Consider the following 21,690-nt stretch of genomic DNA (forward strand, 5'->3'; position numbering starts at 1 on the left):
TACAGGACATTGGTTAGGCCACTATTGCAATATTGCGTGCAATTCTAGTCTCCTTCCTATCAGAATGATGTTGTGAAACTTGAAAGGGTTCAGAAAAGATTTACAAGGATGTTGCCAGGGTTGGAGGATCTGAGCTAAAGGGAGAAACTGAACAGGCTGGGGCTGTTTTCCCTGGAGCATTGGAGGCTGGTACAATTGCAACATTTAAGATGGGTATATGAATAGGAAGGGTTTGGAGGGATATGGACCGGGTGCTGGCAGGTGGGACTAGATTGGGTTGCGATATCTGGTCGGGTGGACAGGTTGGACCAAAGGATCTGTTTCCATGCTGTACATCTCTATGACTCTATAAAACCTTTCACTGTACTTAAGTACATGTGACAACAACAAATCAAATAAAAATTTTGTAAAACAAAAACAGAAAGTGCTGGGAAAGCTCAGCAGGTCTGGCAGCATCATTTCGGGTCTGGTAACCCTTTCTCAGACGTACCCTCAAGTTATGGGTAAGAGGGACTGGACCTGAAACATTAACTCTGATTTCTCTCCCCAGATGCTGCCAGACCTGCTGAGCTTTTCCGGCAATTTCTATTTTTGTTTCTGATTTGCAGCATCCGCAGTTAAGAGTCAGAGAGATTACAGCTTGGAAACAGACCCTTTGGCCCAACTCTTCCATACTGACCAGATATCCCAACCTCATCTAGTCCCGTATGCCAGCACTTGGTCCATATCCCTCCCATTTACCCTTTCTATTCATAGGCCCATCCAGATGCCTTTCAAATGTTATCATTCTTCTAGTTTTTAAAATTTGGTAAAAAAAAACACTTGCGTGTTTCAACGGAGGGGGCTCTTATTTCTCTAAACTCCAATCACATTCTCCTACATCTGAGTGTAGTGCACTGGAAGAGGAGGTGGGGAGGGTCAGTTCCAGGCTCCTACTTGGGGAGGGAGTGAAAGCCTGGATGAGTGGATCAGAGGGAGGGGGGGATGTGGATGTGGGGAAACCTGACCCGGATTATCGAGCCACTGGAACGGAGCGGCGACCAGCAACATGTTGAGGTTGATCGCTCAGTCTCTCGCAGTTTTCCTCCTCATCTTCCTCCTGGTCGCTAACTTCCTGGTCGCTAAAAGCACTGAGGTTGTGGTGGTGGTTTACAGGAAAATCTGCCGACAATGAGGGCGAGCCTGCGGGAGCCGGCACTTCCCGGTAATTTGTCTCCAAGTTGGAAACGAGTGAGTGAGAGAGAGAGAGAGAGAGAGCTGGCGGCCGGGTGGGCTACCTCTTTATTCCCCACACACCCCTCCCTTTTACACCCTTTCTCCCTTTCGCAGTAACAGTACGTTCGTGAAAACAAAAAAAAGTTTAAAAAGCCATAAGATCTTTATGAAAGTTAAAGCAGACGCAGAACCAAAAAAAAATACTTCGGGAACTGGTTTTAATTATGGTTGTGTTCTGTTCCCTTGTGTGAATTCATTCAGACAGGGAAATGGACAAGATTTCCATTAAACAGAAAGCAAATGATGGAATGTTGAGTCAGGTATTTTGTTACAAATTGTTTCTGTTGCTAGGAGACAGCATTCCCCCCCCCTCTCCATTTATCTTTGCCCCCTTCTCAGTTGAAAGAGGGTTCAGTTAGTTTCCTTTTCAGCATAATTCCCATCTCCTCTCTTCCCTCTTTCCCCTCTCTTTGTGCTGTGTGCAGGCTGAGACCCAGTGGCTGGTAGATTACTGCTCAAGGTTTCACCCTTCCCCCTCCCTGCTGTGGGAGTAACTGTCTGGGATTCCCATTGTTTAGATTTGGTCAAATTGCCCCTAAAGAGACAGGTCCAAGGGGTGTTAACTAGACTTTTGCCTCCTGCTGGCTATGTGGATCCTGTATGTGAGCATAAGGCGCAGGAACTATGTGATAAAGGTTTGTCATATATTCATAATTTGGGAACTCCAGTTCTAAGTTAGATGAAAATGTTGCTTTACGGTTTTCAGTTCTGTGAACCTTTCTTAATTAATGGTCAGAGATTCAATTTTTATTTTATCAGTGGGCAAAACAGCATTTACTTATGCTGATTGACCAGAAAAGATATCTAGTGAGAAAATTGCTGAATTTTTTTGACAAAATTGAGGTTTTAAGATCCAAAAAGAGAGAGAAGAAGCAGGACAAATTCAGAGAGAAAAGATCAGTCCCAGGAAAAGTGCAGTTTAGATATTTTGGCAGATTCCAGGCCATCAGAGCTGGAAAGGAGTTGTTAAGTTATTTTACTAGTCCAAGGAGACAGGTCTGGGACAAGTGCTGAATTTTTTTTCTCAGAGTTCAGCAGGTTGACTTGAGTCTTGAAGAGAGATAGAGAGAATCCCATGTATTAAATGTGCAGAAAGTCACTGAAGGGAAACACTTACTAACTTAGCAGTCAAGTAAGAAACTAAAGCATGAAGGAGGTGTGATACTTCACTGGGGTTGAGTGTCTGTAAAGGATATTACTCGGATAAGAGTTGGATTTTTCTTTTTGCCGTTCAGGTAAATATTTTCAAATTGTCTTTAAAATATTTATATATATATATATATATATATATAGAGAGAGAGCGAGTGCTTTGCTTCGTTATACTTTTGTGCAGTAAACTTGTCTTCTTTTATTTTAAAAGAATTGTTGGCAGAATTGTGTGGATGTTTTCAGTGTCTAAACAATGTAAACAAATTGCAAAAGTAAACCATTGGTCTATCTATCCAGCTTTCACTGTGGGACCTGACGTGTCTAGTACTGCAATCTGCTGGAATTATAACACTTTCCTGGTTGAACAGCCTGAGCTATGAGGACTGACCCCTGGACGAGGTGCTGAGCTATTAGCTCCATAGCAGCGCAGTAGCTCAGTGGTTAGCACTGCTGCCTCACAGCGCCAGGGACCCAGGTTCAATTCCAGCCTTGGGCGACTGTATGGAGTTTGCACATTCTCCCCATGTCTGCATGAACCCCCCCCGGGGTGCTCTGGTTTCTACACTGTAGGGGTTCTGTTCTAAATAGAGGGAAAAGGGAGGTGAGGATAAGGGTGGATATTCATAAAACTCAACTTACTGCAATAATATCCAGGATTGAAATATTGGATCTGAGTTGAAGAAGTTTTGGCTTTCTGTTACTTAGTCAATTGATGGCTCAGCTCTACTCACTTCCAGCATCTGGACTGAATCCTGATGTAGTGTGTGGTAGTGAGAATGCAGAACATGGTCCAGGCTGTTTAGGCAGAGAGGAAAATATGATGGAGCAATTCAAACACAGGACAGCTGGTGAAAACACAGAGGTCTGGCAGTGTCTGTGGAGAGAGAGAGAGCAAGCTAATGTTTTGAGTCTTCATCAGAGGAGAGGTGATCGTGGATTTGGGAAGCAACATTCACCAAACTGAGAAGAGGAGAAGGAGTTTGATGGAGTCATTGGTCAGCTCAGGAGGGGTCAATAGTGACATAATAAAATAAAACAAAGGACTGTGGATGCTGGAGATCAGAACCAAACGAAAACACAAATTGCAGGAGAGATTCAGCAGGTCTGGCAGCATCTGTGGTGAGAGGAACAGAGTTAATGTTTCGAGTCAACTGACCCTTCTTCAGAGCCCAGTTTAAAGCAGGGTCATAGCATAGAGTCATAGAGCTGTACAGCATGGAAACAGACCCTTCAGTCCAACTTGGCCATGCCAACCAGACATCCTAACCTAATCCAGTCCCATTTGCCACCATTTCGCCCCTATCCCTCTAAACCCTTCCTATTCATGTACCCATCCAGATGCCTTTTAAATGTTGTAATTGTACCAGCCTCCACCACTTCCTCTGGCAGCTCATTCCGTACACACACCACCCTCTGTGTGAAAACGCTGGCCCCTCAAAATGTTAACTCTGTTTTCTCTCCACAACTGCTGCTAGACCTGTAGGTCATTTGTGAACTATTGGAGGACACTAATGTTTGAAAGAGAGGTGGTCAGTACCTAAAGGGAGGAAACGATTTATAATATGAACCAAAAACAGTCATTGCTGGCAAAGCTCAGGCGTTCTGGCAACATCTGTGAAGAGAAATCGGAGTTAATGTTTCGGGATGGAGTGACCCTCAACAGAACACTTCTGAGGAACCATCCCTCAATTGCAAAACATTAACTCCGATTTCTCTCCACAGATGCTGCCAGATCTGCTGAGCTTTGCCAGTGATTTCTGTTTTTGTTTCTTATTTTCAGCATCTGAAGTTCTTTCGGTATTTCTGTATAACATGAACCAGCCTGGGAACCAGAGGAGTGAGTTGGGCGGCGAGCTGTTTAATGGCAGGTATAGGGGTTCTATATTAAGAACCTAATGAGTACAGGTCCTTTCACCCATTGAACCTGCTCTGTGGATAGTCTCACTCATCCCCAACAATCCTCCAAGTTCATTTCCAAGACACACCTTTTAGTGATAATTATTTGATTGAGTTTAAGGATTGGTCATTGCGTCATTTGTTTAGTCTTTTTTTTGTTTCAGATATCACGGACTGCTTGACTACAGGATGCTGCATTACTGTATCGCCCACCTTGCCTATCATTTTAGCAGACAGCTGCCCAAACGCAGCAGAGCAAAATTGTAAGCACATCCCGCTGAATTTGAGCTCTTTATTTTCTTGCCAATGAAATCTGTCATTTTTGCTTCTGGTTCTACTCCTGAAGGTTTTGGAACTTTGTTGGGGTGCAGTAATCTAACTCACAACAGCAGGTTATAGTCCCAACAGGTTTATTTAAAATCACAAGCTTTTGAAGACGTCAATGACATTTCGAAAGTGTGAAAAGTTTGATTCCAATTCTTCCTTCACACAAACCCTACACACGCACGCTTCCAGCGATGGTTGGTTGATTAGAGTGAGGACTGTGACCAGCTATCTATTCCTTAATCCTTGATGGGTGATGAAACCAACTGCTAGTGTAAGTGCCACTACTGTAGCAGTTAGTGCAACACTGACGGACGAACTGACCATGTGATTTCTGAACCATCTGAAACAACAGGGTCTTGCTGTTTGCCTCCGGCTACAGAAAAATAACCTCTCCGAGCACTTGGGGAAAGCTGTGAAATTAGAGTCTTTGACGTGCATAACATTGTGTCTTTTGATGTCGGCATTCTTTCCATGTGTTCTCTCAAGCTATGCAATGGAAGAATGTTTCTGTAGAAAAGCCCACATTTATGCATGAAGTATTTTGGGAAGGATGTATAATAAGTTCCTTTACATTGCTGATGTGAAATGCTAACTCCAGAACACGCTGAAAACATCTGATCACGGCTAGCAGCATTATAGTCAGGTCTGATCACACTCCGATTTGACACCATACACATTCAGTTTTCAGTGAGTGGTCATTATGGGTAGAAACACTGGCTGTTTCTGACTCCTTAGTTTAGGGATGTTGAAGTTAACATTCCAGGTGGGTCTGGGTTTAATAACAAGGAGGAGAAGGTGAGGACTGCAGGTGCTGGAGAGTCAGAGTCGAAAAGTGTGGTGCTGGAAAAGCACAGCAGTTCAGGCAGCATCCGAGGGGCAGGAGATTCGATATTTTGGGCATAAACCCTTCATCAGGAATATGGAGGGGAGGGGTCTGAGAGCTATATAGAGGGGTGGGACTGGGGCTTCGGGAAGGTAACTGGGAAGACGATAGGTAGATGCAGGTGGGGGGGGGGGGGGGTGATGGTGATTTGGTCAGAGTGGAGAGTGGAGTGGATAGGTGGGAAGGAAGATGGACAGGCACGGTAGGTCAAGAGGGTGGTGCCAAGTTGAAAGTTGAATCAAGAATGAGGTGGGGGAGAAGAGATGAGGAAGCAGGTGAAGCCATGTGGTTGGAGGGTCCCAAAGCGGAAGATGAGGCGTTTTTCCTTCAGTTGTCAGGTGGATTTGATTTGGCGCTGGAGGAGGCCCAAGACTTGCATGTTCTTGGTGGAGTGGGAGGGTGAGTTAATGTGTTCAGCCACGGGACGGTGGGGTTGTTTAGTGCGTGCATCCCAGAGATGTTACCTGAAATGCTCCGTGAATTGGCATCCTGTCTCTCCATGTAGAGGAAACCACGTTGAGAGCAAGGGACACAGTAGATGAGATGGATGGATGTGCAGGAAAATCTCTGCCGGATGTGGAAGGATCCTTTGGGACCTTGAACGAATGTGGGGGAGGGGGGGAAGGTGGGGGCATAGGTTTCACCTCTTGTGGCGGCAAGGGAAGGTGCCGGGAGTGGAGAGTGGGTTGGTGGGGTGTGGGGGTGGACCTATTGAGGGAATCACGAAGGGAATAGTCTCTGCGGAATGCAGATAGGGGTGGGGAGGGAAACATATCTGTGTTGGTGGGGTCTGACTGTAGGTGGTAGAAATGGCGGAAGATGATGTGTTGTATCTGGAGATTGGCAGGGTAGAAGCTGAGGGCTATGGGGGTGGTTCTATCCTTGTTGTGGTTGGAGGGGTAGAGTTCAAGGGTGGAGTTGCGGGGTGGAGGGCATCTTTGATCACATGGGAGGAGAAATTGCAGTCCTTGAAATAAAATTAGCAGAAAAGGGGGAGGATTATCAGCAAAATATATCACAATGATGCAATGAATTTACAGAAGATGTCTCCCCTGAACCTGCACTCCCCTGTCATTGGGAGACAAAGCAGTGAGAGAAAGCTGATAAGTGAACTTGACTTGTCACAGGGTTAACAATCTCACTCCCTTGCTGCTGACCTGGAACAAGTGAGGAATTGTCTGCCCTATTTCTGTCAGAAAGCTGCGGTGAGTTGGCTGTTCAGAAACTTGGTAAAAAGAACCTATGAAGAGATTGTAATCAGGGAGCTGAGAGACCCAGTGATACACATGGCTTCCATCATTTGGGTAAACTCACCTTGTAAACTATGCAACTAACAAAACTTCCAGCTGCTTACCAAACTTAAACAAACAACCGTGTCCAAATTACACAGTAAGTGTGCAAATTCCAACTGTCCAGCCCACATCCGGTATTTTAACAGTTTTAAAAATATTTCTGTAACATCTGCAAAAGCTCAATTTCAGTGTCACTTTAATGATCTCACCAAGTCACAATTGGCTTCACCCTCTCCAGACTAAGGGGCAAGAAGCAGCCAGCATTTCTGTCCATAACGACCACTCAATGAAAACTGTCTGAGTGTGGGGCAACGAATCAGAATGGGATTAGACCTGATTGTAATGCTGCTACCCACAGTTAGACAATGTGTTCAGACTGAAGCTTGCGTGATACTGAAATGAAACACTGTTACTGTCACTGCTGCTGAGAAAAATAATTGACAGTGAAAGACTAGGATAGGCAGAGGGGCAGTATGATAATGCCACTGGATTAGAAACCCTGAGGCTCAGATTAATATTCTCAGGTTGTTGGTTCAAAACCCACTTGACAGATGGGGAATTCAAATTCAATGAAAATCTGAAATTAAGAGCTAGCCTAATTGCGACTGTCATGAAACCCCGTCTGGAGTTTAAACATTCTCCCTGTGACTGTGTGAGTTTTCTCTGGGTGCTCCGGTTTTCTCCCACAATCCAAAAATGTGCAGATTAGGGTGGATTGGCCATGCTAAATTGCCAGTCGTGTCCAAGGATGTGCATGGTGGGTGGGTTAGCCATGGGGAATGCAGGGTTGCAAGGATGGGAGAAGGGGGTTCAGAGGGTTGATGTGGACTCGATGGGCCGAATGGCCTGCTTCCTCGCTGTAGGGATTCTATGATTCTATATATGATTCACTGATGTTTATTTAGGGAAGGAAACTGCCATCCTTACCTGGTCTGGCCTAGATGTGACTCCTGACCCCCAGCCATGTAATTGACTCTTAGCTGCCCATGTAATGGCTTAGCAAGCCACTTTGTTGAAGGGCAGTTAGGGATGCGCAATACATGCTGTTCCAGCCAGTGATACCCATGTCCCATAACTCAATAAAATTATCTATTTCCAGGATCTCAGACTGTCAGGGGTTATTCCACGAATGAGTCATGCTAATGTGTTTTGATCCATGTCGATAATCCAATCCCTTTGTATTTCCAACACTAACATGACATGGTTTTAGAGGCACTCACTCAGTTGCCTGCATTTACACTGGGTTCAGTTTAGTTCAGCGTTGAGCTCATCAAATTGTGCTATTTTTAAATATTTAAACTACATGTATTTAGAAAAATTCCACTAAATCTGTACATGAAAGCTGGAATACATTTTAAGGAAGAGTTGTGCAGTCTTTATAATTGTGTTCAAAGTTACAGTGCAGTTCGGTTAGAACCTTCTTTTGAAGGGATATTATCCTCTAATCCTGTTTTCCTGCACTTTGGTGTCTCGTGCACCAGACATCCTCTGAGAAGGTGGCAGAAAACATGGCCCAGATTTTCAATCTCTTCCAGCAGTGGGTCAACGTTCCACAATCACCAATGTCTCTATAAATAGCCAGTAAAGAAGTTTTGAACTGTGGTCAGTCCCTGTTGTGATGGAGGACGTTTGGCATCAAGCTCTGTCACATAGCGAAGTGATCTCTGACCTTTGTGTTGTTGCTTGAGGGATAAACACTGAGGATGAGTTGAAGAAAACCAAAAGAACTGCGGACGCAGTGAATCAGAAACAAGAACAGAAGTTGCTGGAAAAGCTCACCTGGTCTGGCAGCAACTGAAGAGAAATCCGGGCAGACCCGAAATGTTAACTCCAATTTCTCTTCACAGATGCCACCAGACCAGGTGAACATTTCCAACAACTTCTGTTTTTGTTACTGAGGATGACTTGCTTGCTTTTCTTTGACTTAATGATACCGGAATGCTTGCAATCATCTGTGGGAGCAGACAGGGCTTCAGTTTGAATACTCACCCAAAAGGTGGCACCCCCACCCAAGGGTTCATCAGGGTCTAGGGCAGCTGCACGCTCCAAGTCAGGAGTTGCAGCAGGACCTGGGACTTCTGTATGTAACCCTGCCTCCAACAGGCTAACACTCCCTCAGTGCTGCAGTCATAGCCCTGTTTGTGCTTAGGTCCTGAAGTCAGAATTACAAGTAAAAATGCAAATGCATATTGGATTGTTCTGATGAAGAGTCATACTGGACTTGACACTCTGCTTCTCTCTCCTGCTGAGCTTCTCCAGCAGTTTATATCTTTATTTGGATTGAATAGGGTTTGGGAGCTGGGCCCTGTTCTTGGGTTGGAGTGTTGGATACGCCTGGATCAGAGGATTTTGCTCCCCTAAGATGCTTGTAGGGAGAGAGAGAGATTTATGGGCAGACAAAGTTTGTGTGGAGATTTGTAATTAACTTGCATTTGAATTTGCCTCAAGTAACACTTATTGCTTCTGTTACTAATCTGTGTTTGCTTCTAGTGAGATCCTGGTGATAATGCTTGTGACCATCATCCTTTTCCCACAGATATTTGTGCTGCTGAGGTAAGTTCAGTCATTGAAACAACAGGTGACTTGATTTCCACTGAATCGTTTTCCCCTGAGCTGACAAGGGGTCACTGTGTGGTCTGGGCTGAGCAGGGAAATATTGAGAGGAGATGAACCATAACACATAATGGAATGATAGCACACTGAAGGTGGACCGTTACACCTGTGCTACCTCCATTGGTAGAACTATCCAGGAATCCCCCTCCCGGCCCTGACCCTTGTCACACTGGAAAGCTTCTCCTTATGTCTCCTACACTACAGGGGAACTGGAGTAGGCCATTCAGCCCCTCAAATCTGTTCTCAGATCCAGACTGAGCAGTTAACTCCACACCTCCTTTTAGTATTGTTTAATATTGTGCCTCTGATTCATAAAAATCTTTTGATCTCGGATTAAAAGTTAACAATGGATCCAGCATCGGCTGCTATTTGATGCAGAAAGCTCTGATTTATTTTTGTACGCTGAAGTATTAACATCTCCACTCCTGAAAGGCCTGACTCTGACCGTAACGCCGTGTCCCCTGTGATTTCCACGCCCCAACCAGTGGAAATAGTTCTGTCTATTTACCCTGTCAATTCTCCTCCATATCTCAGAAACATTGCTGAAATGAACATTCTAATTCCAGGGAATACCACGCTAGGTTTTGTCACCTCTCCCTGGAATGTAGCTGTAGGAATGTTGGTATCCTTCTGTTTAATCACCCTCTTCCGAGGCATTCAGAACTGTTCACAGTAACTCCAGATGTGGTCTAAGCAGAAGCTGAAATGTGGCTCCGACATCCTTTGTGTAGTGATTGGAACGAGGTCAGCCAACTCCTAGAGTATGAGTTGTTAACATGTGGAGCTGGGAAGGCACAGCGTGTCTAGGTAGCATCAGAGGAGCAGGAGAGGCAACATTTCAGGTCAGAACGTTGACTTTTCCTGCTCCTCTGATGCTGCCTGACCTGCTGTACCTTTGCAGCTCTCCATATTTTCTCAAGTCTGACTTGCAACATCTGAATTCTTTATTACCTCATAGAATATGAGTTCCCTGATTGGGGCTGTTAACCTGGTCCAATCAGGGAGCCCTGACTGACAGATCTAAACAGGAGTGTCGGGGGTTCTGCTCACCCTAGGAGCTGGCTCCGAGCTAGCTGGGTCAGTGTTATGTACTATACATGTGTAACCAAATAAGGCAAATCAGGATTCAAGATAGTGCTGACACTTTGAGCTCCTTACATCAGATCTAACTGCAACATTCCTTATAACCATTCTAAGCTTTTCCTCGCACATGCCCTTCGCTTGTAACCTGTATGTCTTACTCTGTCCAAGATATTTTGTTCACCCTGTGATCTCTATGTCCTTGCTAACTATGATCTGCCTGTACTGCTCAGAAACAAAACTTTTCACTGTACTTAGGTACACATGACAATAAATCAAATTAAATAAAGGGTGGCTTAGTAATTGGTTACTGGCCTTCTTGGAGTTATTTCATCTTGTACAGTTAGTGTGGTAGTTCTGTTCTCATGTAATCCTGTGTTATAAGAAAACCGCGTAATATCATTACCATTTAAACTAATGGGGCTGGAATCACATTATAACCAATACATACTTTAAAACTTTGCACTTTAGATATAGTGTCCTCAATTCACCAATTGCGTTATAGCAAAGTGCGGTGTAGCAGAACCAGTCTTCTTGATACAAAGGCCTGCATTCTGTTGGCCACTTGGCTTATTTTCTGCCTCGGGATATTTAATTTTCTGTGACCCATGTGTCTCTATGAACCTCTACTGTCCAGGAGATACTTTGATCAGTCCTTTCCTTCGGTTCAAAGTGGATGGACCTCATACTGGCCCATGTTGAAATCCATTTCAGGAGCTTAAATTTTGTTTGACTTGAACACAAGTCAGTATTGTGCTCAAAGTAGACATTTAAATGGATTTCAGTATGACAGTGTGATGTAATTCACTTATGGTTTCTATAGAAACTAGGAACAAGAGTAGGCCATTCAGCCCTTTGAACTGCACCCCCATTCAGTACGATCATGGCTGGTTCACTACCTTAATGACAAATTCCTATTTTCTCCACACACTCCTTCTGTATTTAAAATCTCCAAAAAAAACATTTTCATGAATATATTCAGTGCCTTGTCCTCTACAGCCTTCTGTGGTAAAAAATTCCACAGCTTCACCACCCTTTCAGTGAAGATGTTTTTCCTCATCTCAGTCCTAGAAGGTCTACCCCATATCATGTGACTGTTCTAGACTCCCCAATCAGGGAAAACCTCCTCTCTGCCTCTAATCTCTCCAGCCCTGTTAGAATTTTATACATTTCAATCACATTCCCTCTCATTCTTCTAAATTAGACTCCTAGAGATCCAGACCCTTTGGTCCAACTTGTCCATGCTGACCAGATACCCTAAATTAATCTAGTCCCACCTGCCAGCACTTGGCCAATATTCCTCCAAACCCTTCCTATTCATATCCCCATCCAGATGCCTTTTAAATGCTGTACAAGCCTCCACCACTTCATCTCTCAACTCATTCCACACATGCACTACCCTCTGTGTGAAAATGTTGCCCCTTAGGCCCCTTTTAAATCTTTCTCCTTTTCACCTTAAACCTATGTCCTCTAGTTCTGGACTCCTCCACCGCAAGGAAAGGACCTTGTCTGTTTACCCTATCCATGCCCTTCATGATTTTATAAATCTCTGTAAGGTCATCCCTCAGCCTCCGACGCTCCAGGGAAAACAGCCCCAGCCTGTTCAACCTCTCCCTGTAACTCAAACCCTTCAACCCTGGCAACATCCTTATAAATCTTTTCTGAACCCTTTCAAGTTTTGCAACACCCTTCCGATAGGAAGGAGACCAGAAATGCACTTAATATTCTGAAAGTGGCCTAACTAATGTCCTGTACAGCCGCAACATGACTGTCTCGTAAATATAGACTCAATCCCATCTTGGAGTCAGGAAGGGGTGTGTTTCTCTGGCCCCTCCTTGTGATTGTGTTTCTTATTGAATCAGCCTATTCAGACAGACCTCCAGGTCTGAAGGTAGGTTCACTTGATTTGTGGTAAATCTCCCCGTGCCTGGTGGGGTTCAATCTAAACCCATTCAATCTGGGGTCAGGCACTCTAGCCACTGTACTGTAGGGACACCTTGAGTGATGATGTGGAGGTGTTGGTGTTGGACTGGGGTGTACAAAGTTAAAAGTCACACACCAGGTTATCGTCCAACAGGTTTATTTGGAAGCACTAGCTTTCGGAGCGTCGCTCCTTCAGGTACCGAGTGACGAGCTTCCTGATGAAGAAGCAGCGCACTGAAAACTAGTGCTTCCAAATAAACCTGTTGGACTATAACTTGGTGTTGTGTGATGTTTAACCTTGACTGCTGTTTAAGTCACCCTCCTCAGATATAGTCCACACATGTGTGGGGCAGTTGGGGCTTGACCTTCTGCCCCCAGAGGCAGGGACACAGCCACTAGACCACAAAACATTCCTGATGTTTTTGTTGTGAGTCCAGCTGGAACTGGGGGGAGCATTGGGGTGTTATTACCTCCAAGTGGGGAGTCCACCGAGCCCCAGATTCAATGTTCCAGTGAACTCAGCCTGAGATTACAAACACCAGCCACACAAAATGCTGGGGATTTGTCACAACCCCCGAGCTTTGAAAATGGCTTCCTTTGGTTCTGGAGGCTAATAGGATATCTTGTCTGATTCTTGATCTGGTACCGACTCCCTTACCATTCACATTGAGACCTTCTGAGGAAGAGTGTGGGAGGAGGTTGAGAGGATATGAAGGAGAAGGTGTCTCTACTTGGGGGGGGGGGGGGAATGTCTGAAATGAAGGCATCAACATGACGTGGAGCGTGGAGGTGCTGGTGATGGTCTGGGTGGACATAGTCAGAAGTCACATGACACCAGGTTAGAGTCCAACAGGTTTATTTGAGATGACTTCACCTGACAAAGGATCAGTGCTCCAAAAGTTTGTGATTTCCATGTAAGGTATTCATCAAGTTCATTCAGGAATTCCGGGGATGTTATTTTCAGATAGAATGTGAAACTCCCTCCCTCAGGTTTGATGTGAACAGCACGATGTGTCTAATAGGGAAGCCACGTTCAGCATGAGGGGAGGGGAGGGGAGGGGAGTGGAATGGTTAGCCAATAGGGGAGTGCTATGGTTGGGGAGGGGTCGGATTGTGAGACTTTAAATAGGGGCAAGCTCCTGTGGAGCAAAAACATGTATTTTTTTGCCATCAACTAACAGCAACCCCCAGCCTCTGTCAAAAATCAATTTCTTTTAAACTGATTCTTAGTTTATATTCCAGACCAAAGTCATCTCGATATTGTGGCCAACCCCTCCTCGTCAATTTGACCAGTTTTATAATCTTCACTTTTATTATGACAGGTAAGAGACAGATGCCATTTTTCATTTTCGGGACTGATTTCCCAATCTGTGTCAGTGAAGAAGCATTGTTCTCTCAGAGTCCACAATTTGAGATAAAATTACTATTTTTGGGTTTCATAAACATTAACTGAAGGTGCAGTTAAAATTCTGTGTGTTTTGGGACAGTTCCCATTATGATTCAGAAAATAAACATGTGGGTGCCTCACTCGCCAACTGGACTGTCAGCAACAAGCCCATGTTATGTCTCCCTCAGATTGGTCACCAAACCAATCAGGCAGGGGTGAGATCAGCCATGGGCATCTGAAGACCCTGGGGTCAGAGGTCCTGCCAAGGAGGACTTGCAGCCAGTCAGGGCTTGGTAGTTCTCGTGCCCAAGAGGGTCAGAGAGGCAGCCACTGCTGGTCATTTTAATGGCACAGGGCAAGGTAATGGGTGTGTAAGGGGCATCTTGAAGGGGAGGTTGGAAGCAAGGGCAGGTGGTTGGTCCCAGTGGGCATTGCGCCCCTCCCTCCCCAGAGAGTGCAGAGCAGTGGAATTTATATTTGGGATAGCTAAACTAGGGAAGAGGTGCTGTTTTCAAGGTTCTGTGGTGTCGGTGCTGTAAATCTGAGGCAGATTTTTGAACAGTGTGATTTGTTATTTGCTGGATGGAGCATATTGTTAAATTATTCATCCCAGTTGGGTCAAATGGTCAGTGCCTGCTTTGTAAATTCTATATGATTAAATAGAAAAATGAGTCAACTTTCGCATTGGCTGGAGGGTAGATTAGGAGTTACCACCCGCTAATATTGAAGCACTTGGTTATTTTATTAGAATCATTTCTTGCCAAGTTGACACATGGATCTAATTCCAGTGAAACTTCCTCAGGGTTTACAATCGTTCTGACCTTGATGGATCCGGTCTCTCACGAGGTGAAGGTGGCTTTCCACGTGTATGGAGTTGGATCATTTGCACAGGGAATCATTACAACTGCCTTCACTGTTACTGCTCCACAGTGTGTAAGATCATCTTTATCATCCTGTGCAGTTTTACATGTTACGGTCAGAATACCAGATGTTGTATTCAGTCTTTCTGTTAAGAATCATAGAATCCCTACAATGTGGAAACAGGCCATTTGCCCCAACAAGTCCACACCAACCCTCCAAAGAGTATCCACTCAGATCCATTCCCCTACCCTATTACTCTGCATTTCTCCTGACTAATGCACCTAACCCCCACATCCCTGAGCACTACGGGCAATTTACCATGGCCAATCCATCTAACCTGCGCAGTTTTGGACTGTGGGAGGAAACCGGAGCACTCATGCAGACACAGGGAGAATGTGCAAACTCCACACCCACAGTCACTCAAGTGTGGAATTAAACTCTGGTCCCTGGTGCTGTGAAGCCATGGGAACAGGAGGAGGCCATTCAGCCCCTCGTGCCTGCTCTGCCATTCAATACAATCATGACTGATCTCATATTGGCCTCAACTCCACCTTCCTGCCCATTCCTATCACACTTCAACCTGTTACTGATGAACAATCTGACTATCTCCTTTACTCAATGTCCCAGCATCCACTGCACTCTTTAGGAGTGAATTCCACAGATTCATGACCCTTTGAGAGAAGTAATTTTTCCTCATCTCTGTTTTAAATCTGATACCCCTTTGCCTAACCTATTCATTCTAGATTGTTCCACAAGGGGAAACGTCCTCTCTACATCTATTTTGTGAATCCCCTTTGGCATCTTATAAACCTTAATTAGATCTCCTCTTATCCTCCTAAACTCCAGAGTGTATCGGTCTAAGTTGCTCCAACTCATTGCACTGGTCTACCCTTCAGACATGTTGGATTTTCCCCCTTGAAAACTTGGTGAAAAATTACAGCACAAGGCAGTGACTAGAGTGGAGATACAGAGCAGCCAATGGCCAGGCTCAGCTCAGACCCTGGGTTTGCCCATCTCCGGTGGGTGGGTTGTAACTGGCGTTTGCACCCCCTCAGTAGGGAAGGAGTCACAATCAGCCAGACCCCTCAAACCCGAGGGGTCTCATGTCAAGTCAACACTGCAGAGGATCTCGCAAACATAGAGGAAGGGCAGGATTGTGCAGTAATGATGGCTTCACGATATGATGTCCCAATAAATTATACAAACTAAAGGAGCTTTTATGGTAGTGTCCCTACCTCTGAGCCAGGAGGCCTGGTTTCAAGTTCAAATAATGACGTCTCTGAGCAGGTTGTTCAGAAAAAATCTGCAAACTAGTAAATGGAAAATGGACAATGTGTGGTCAGTTCCTGTGGAACTTTGCCTTGATTGGAATTAATAATATCAGGAAAATACCCGAGAACATTAGTAACAGAAATACAAATGTAAACACTGGTTGCATTTCACAGGGAAACCTGGGTGATAAGACTCTGAATATAAAAGGGGGATGTATCTTGATTTTGTGGCTCATTTGACTTTGAGGATTAAAACTGATGAGGATATTATTTGTTTATCATTGTTAGGCAAACACAACTCCCGAGCTGTATTACCTGAGCTTATTGCTGTCTGTACTGAGTGTGCTTGCAACAGGTACGTACTTTATCATTACTGAGAAAAGTAGGTGAAGGGACATGACCTGTGTCACCATCATTGTGGTTAGCTCAGTTGGCTGGTTTGCAATGCAGAGCTATGCCAACAGCACAGGTTCAGTTCCTGCACCAGCTGAGGTTACCAAGAACTCTCCTTTTGGTGGCCCTCAGGTTAAACCCCCACCAGTGGATTCTCTCCGAGCGAGCAACCCTGTGCTGCAGTAGCAACGTTATCCTTACTGGGTAGTAATAATTCAGGCCTGTCAATGCTGAGTTTTAATGGCTTTAACACTTACAGGAGAAGATAGAAGGACAGTGAGTTCTACACTTTTAATGACTTAACTCCTTATGGTGATTTGTGTCTTCTATTGGATTTAAGCATTTGATTTCCACAGTGTACAATAATATATTTTTTGGACATGTATCATTATGTCCTATTTTCTTTTAATGGTATTGATCTGATGTTATGATATTTCTGTGTCTCAGGCATGAACACTCCATTTAGAAGTCATGACCTTGTCATAGTAACATGAGAAACAGGAGGCAGCCATTCAGGTCATTGAAGTGGCTCTACTACCTCAGTGCCATTTTCATGCATGATCCCCACATCCCTTGATATCTTTAATATCTGTAAATCTACCCATCTGTGTTGAACACATTGAGTTTCCATGACCATGTGGGGTACAGAATTCCAAAGATTCATCACCTTCTGAGTGAAGACATTCCTCTTCATTGTTGTCCTAAAAAGTCTTCCTCCAACCCCACTACCACCTGTCCCCCCTCCCTGCCCTCAGCCCCCCACATTCTGGAGCCCTCAAACTTGAGAAAACATCTTTCCTGCGTCGGCCCGGTCAGGAAATTCTTGTGTTTCCAAGTGGATTGTTTCCTGTGAGTGAACCACGTAAACTGATTGACAAGAAATGGAAGGCAGCTTTGCTTCCCATCAGCTTTTGCTCCAATACCTGGCAGGAATTTCAGTTGACCTTAATCTTGCATCTTGAGTCCTGAGTTTTGAATCTTGTTATAATGGGGAAATCCTACGTCAACATTTGACTGTCACAGTGCAATTGCAGACTTCCTGTTATCAAGAGATACAATTGTGCATCCTGGTTCATGTTGCTGATGTGTCACCATTGGTCATTTACAGATTAGATCCATTAAATGTTACATTGAATTGGGACTTTGAATCAGGGTAGGGGGAATCGTAAAGGCTGCTCATTTACTGTGATAACCCAAAAAAACGATTGTTGGTCCATCTGGAGTAATCACTTCAGAAGAGTCCAGGAAGGAGAATCCAAAGGATTCTTTACAAATACATAAAGGACAAAAGGATAACTAGGGAGAGAATAGGGCCCCTCACAGATTAGCAAAGCAGCCTTTGTGTGGATCCGCAGAAAATGGGGGAGATACTAAAGGAGTATTTTGCATCAGTATTTACTGTTGAAAAGGATATAGAAGATATAGAAAGTAGCAAAATAGATGGTGATACCTTGCAAAATGTCCATATTACAGTGGAGGAAGTGCTGGATGTCTTCAAACGCATATAGGTGGGTAAACCCCCAGGACCTGATTAGGTGTACATGAGAACTCTGTGGGAAACTAGAGAAGCGATTGCTGGGCCTCTTGCTGAGATATTTGTATCATCCATAGTCACAGGTGAGGTAACGGAAGACTGGAGGTTGGCTAACATGGTGTCACTCTTTAAGAAGGGTGGTAAGGACAAGCCAGGGAACTATAGACCAATGAGCCTGACGTTGGTGGTGGGCAAGTTATTCGAGGGAATCCTAAGGGACAGGATGTACATGTATTTGGAAAGGCAAGGACTGATTAGGAATAGTCAACATGGCTTTGTGTGTGGGAAATCATGTCTCACAAACTTGATTGAGTTTTAGATTACTTACAGTGTGGGAAACAGGCCCTTCGGCCCAACAATTCCACACCGCCCCGCTGAAGCGCAACCCACCCATACCCCTACATCTACCCCTTACCTAACACTACAGGCAATTTAGCATGGCCAATTCACCTGACCTGCACATCTTTGGAGTGTGGGAGGAAACCCACGCAGACACAAGGAGAATGTGCAAACTCCACACAGAGAGTCGCCTGAGGCAGGAATTGAACCCGGGTCTCTGGCGCTGTGAGGCAGCAGTGCTAACTGCTGTGCCATCGTGCTGCCCACTTCTTCTTTTGGAAGAAGTAACAAAGAGGATTGATGAAGGCAGAACAGTAGATGTGATCTATCTGGACTTCAGTGAGGTGTTCGACAAGGTTCCTCATGGGACACTGATTAACAAGGTTAGAACTCACGGAATACAGGGAGAACTAGCAATTTGGATACAGCACTGTCTCAAAGATAGAAGACAGAGGGTGGTGGTAGAGGGTTGTTTTCCAGACTGGAGGCCTATGACCAGTGGAGTGCCACAAGGATCGGTGCTGGGTCCTCTAATTTTTGTCATTTACGTAAATGATTTGGATGCGAGCATAAGAGGTACAGTTAGTAAGTTTGCAGATGACACCAAAATTGGAGATGTAATGGACAGCGAAGAGGGTTACCTCAGATTACAACAGGATCTGGACCAGATGGGCCAATGGGCTGAGAAGTGGCAGATGGAGTTTAATTCAGATAAATGCAAGGTGCTGCATTTTGGGAAAGCAAGTCTTAGCAGGACTTATACACTTAATGGTAAGGTCCTGGAGAGTAAACAAAAAGACCTTGTAGTGCAGGTTCATAGCTCCTTGAAAGTGGAGTCGCAGGTAGACAGGATAGTAAAGAAGGCATTTGGTATACTTTCTTTTATTGGTCAGCGTATTGAGTACAGGAGTTGGGAGGTCATGTTGCAGCTGTACAGGACATCGGAAAGATGTTGTGAAAATTGAAAGGTTTTACAAGGATGTTGCCAGGGTTGGAGGATCTGAGCTAAAGGGAGAGGCTGAACAGGCTGGGGCTGTTTTCCCTGGAGCGGAGGCTGAGGGGTGACCTTATAGAGGTTTACAAAATTATGAGGGGCATGGATAGGGTAAATAGACAAAGTCTTTTCCCTGGGGTCAGGGAGTCCAGAACTAGAGGGCATAGGTTTAGAGTGAGAGGGGAAAGATATAAAAGGGACCCACGGAGCAACTTTTTCACACAGAGGGTGGTACGGGTATGGAATGAGCTGCCAGAGGAAGTGGTGGAGGCTGATACAATTGCAACATTTAAAAGGCATTTGGATGGGTATATGAATAGGAAGGGTTTGGAGGGATATGGGCTCGGTGCTGGCAGATGGGACTAGATTGGGTTGGGATATCTGGTTGGCATGGAAGGGTTGGACCGAAGGGTCTGTTTCCATGCTGTACATCTCTGTGACTCTACGACAGAATGGATGGGTGAAACAGTATTGACCTTGATCACTTGCTGTGCTAAAGACCACCTTTAATGTGCTGACTAGGCAGAGGAGAGTTTGGAACTTTGTAAAGGATATAGACACATTGGTGGAGTGGGCTGATATGTTGCAAATGTTGTTTAAGGGGGAGAAGTTTGAGTTGATGCATTTTGAACATGGATAGACAGTATGAAATCAAGAGTACAATTCTAAATTCTAATGGAGCTTCTCAAACAGAGGGAACAGAATGTTTACACAGCCATTAATATAGAAACATAGAAGCAGGAGGAGGCCATTCGGCCCTTCATGGCCCAATCAGCCATTGGTAAAAGAAGCAAGCGTGATATGAGGGAAAGTGTTTTCATGCAGCGACTGGTTCAGGTCTGTAATGTCCTTCCAGAGTGTGTGGTGGTGAGGGAATTAGTCTGACATTTGGAAAGGAAGGAAGGGCAGGGTCATGCTGAGACAGGAGAATGGCACTAAATGTTCAGAGAGCTGTCCCCCACCTGATAGACCGAGTGGCCTCCTTGGTCATTTGCGAGTGACATACCCTTGTAAATCTGTTGTGGAGGAAGTTATTGGAACATCAGAAGAATCTTCATCTGTTGTATGGATTTACTTTGAAAAGATTTATTCTTTCCCAGGAGGTGGGTGTCATTGTTAAGACCAGCATTTGTTGTCCACCTGAGTGACTTGCTGGGCTACTACAGAGGCAACCACCCTGCTGGGGGTCAGGGGTCACACGTAGGCTAGACTGGGTAAGGATGGCAGATTTCCTTCACTGATCGGCATCAGTGAACTCAATGGATTTTTACGACAATCTGGTGGTGTGTGGTGCGGCCTCTAGATCATTACTCCAAAATCATGACTTCTCACCCTCTCCCCCTATTTAACTTTACCCATCAGCACCTTATTCCGACAGCACATTCGGCCCTTTGTGTTTGTGCCCACTCTTTCCAATTAGTCCCGTTTCCTGCCATCCTTAACCCATAGTCCTCCAATAATGTCAGAGTAAAGAGTCACAGCAGATTCACCTGGTTCTGGGGGAGAGTAGGTTTGCGTGCAGTGCTTTCTGAGACTGTATCTTGTTAAAAATGTCACTGATTGTTTGTGATGTTATATATATTTTTCCCACAAAACAGTTTTCATCGTTTTCTTGATCCCATTCTGGCTCGCTGAAGTTCTGTACCCAGGAATGGTTTTGAATGGGCGATCTCAAACTGGAGTCTGTCACAAACCAGTTGCTAGCTACCCGTATCTGTGGCACGTATAATGAAAGCACTGGAGAAAAGAATGCCAGCATGAATAATGCATTTGGTTGCCGTGCGACAGTCATTTCTGGAACATTCCACCAAGTGAGAGTTGGAGCCATTGCAGTGGGAGCAACCCAAGACAAGTGATGTCAGAAGACTCTGGCTGAGTGGATTAGTTAACAGTATTTGCTTTGTAGCTTTAGCAGTTGTATTGCAGTCAATTACATTATTGTTGGAAAATCACTTTCTATGTCAGCTTTATAATAAAGTTTCAGATCAATTTGAATCTCAGTTTTTCCCTTACAAATGTTGAAGAGAAACAAAAAAACTCAGAAAATGGCAACAGTTTATAATTTATCACTATTTTAAGCAGTGAGAACTTTCTTAGCTCACTAACTACTGAAAGCAGAATATTCATTTTCCTTGAATCAAAGCGGGATTATGTGGACGCTGGAAATCTGAAACAAGCACAGAGTGTTGAAGAAACTCAGCAAGTCTGGCAGCAGCTGTGGAGAGGGGGAGGGAGGCGGAGGGGGGGGGGGGAGGTGGGGAAGAGAGAGAGAGACAGAGGGAGAGGGAGAGAGACAGACAGATTGAACTTCTCTTTAATCCTGGACTCAAATGTCATTATTGCCCAGTTAGCTGATGCTGCCAGATCTGCTGAGTTTCTCCAGCATTCTCAGTATTAGTTTCATTTTTCTTGGCCCATACTGTGACTATTTTAAAACATTACTTTATTATCAACGGGAAGTAGAACAGCCACT

General features: G+C 44.7%; 1 protein-coding gene across 10 annotated transcripts; it reads left to right on the forward strand.

Annotated features, from left to right (window-relative positions):
* Positions 1-1,003: 1,003 nt before the first annotated feature.
* LOC140486923 (uncharacterized) lies at positions 1,004-21,212 on the forward strand. 10 transcript variants are annotated; one of them, XR_011962672.1, is made up of 7 exons: positions 1,004-1,204; positions 4,485-4,583; positions 9,313-9,375; positions 13,681-13,760; positions 16,246-16,312; positions 16,483-16,626; positions 20,816-21,212. XR_011962672.1 is itself a non-coding variant. In XM_072586105.1 (7 exons), exons 2-7 carry the CDS (start codon positions 4,510-4,512, stop codon positions 20,944-20,946), a joined length of 558 nt encoding a protein of 185 aa, XP_072442206.1. In that variant the 5' UTR covers positions 1,005-1,230; positions 4,485-4,509; the 3' UTR covers positions 20,947-21,212. The 10 variants fall into 10 exon arrangements, 9 of the variants coding, with proteins under 9 accessions (XP_072442206.1, XP_072442205.1, XP_072442214.1 ...); XM_072586105.1 differs by lacking the exon at positions 16,483-16,626 and adding an exon at positions 14,628-14,758 and having other exon boundaries at positions 1,005-1,230; positions 13,669-13,760; XM_072586104.1 differs by lacking the exon at positions 16,483-16,626 and adding an exon at positions 14,628-14,758 and having other exon boundaries at positions 1,005-1,204; positions 13,669-13,760.
* Positions 21,213-21,690: the final 478 nt, after the last annotated feature.

Source organism: Chiloscyllium punctatum, chromosome 16 (genome assembly GCF_047496795.1).
Source record: "Chiloscyllium punctatum isolate Juve2018m chromosome 16, sChiPun1.3, whole genome shotgun sequence".
Classification (NCBI taxonomy): Eukaryota; Metazoa; Chordata; class Chondrichthyes; order Orectolobiformes; family Hemiscylliidae; genus Chiloscyllium; species Chiloscyllium punctatum.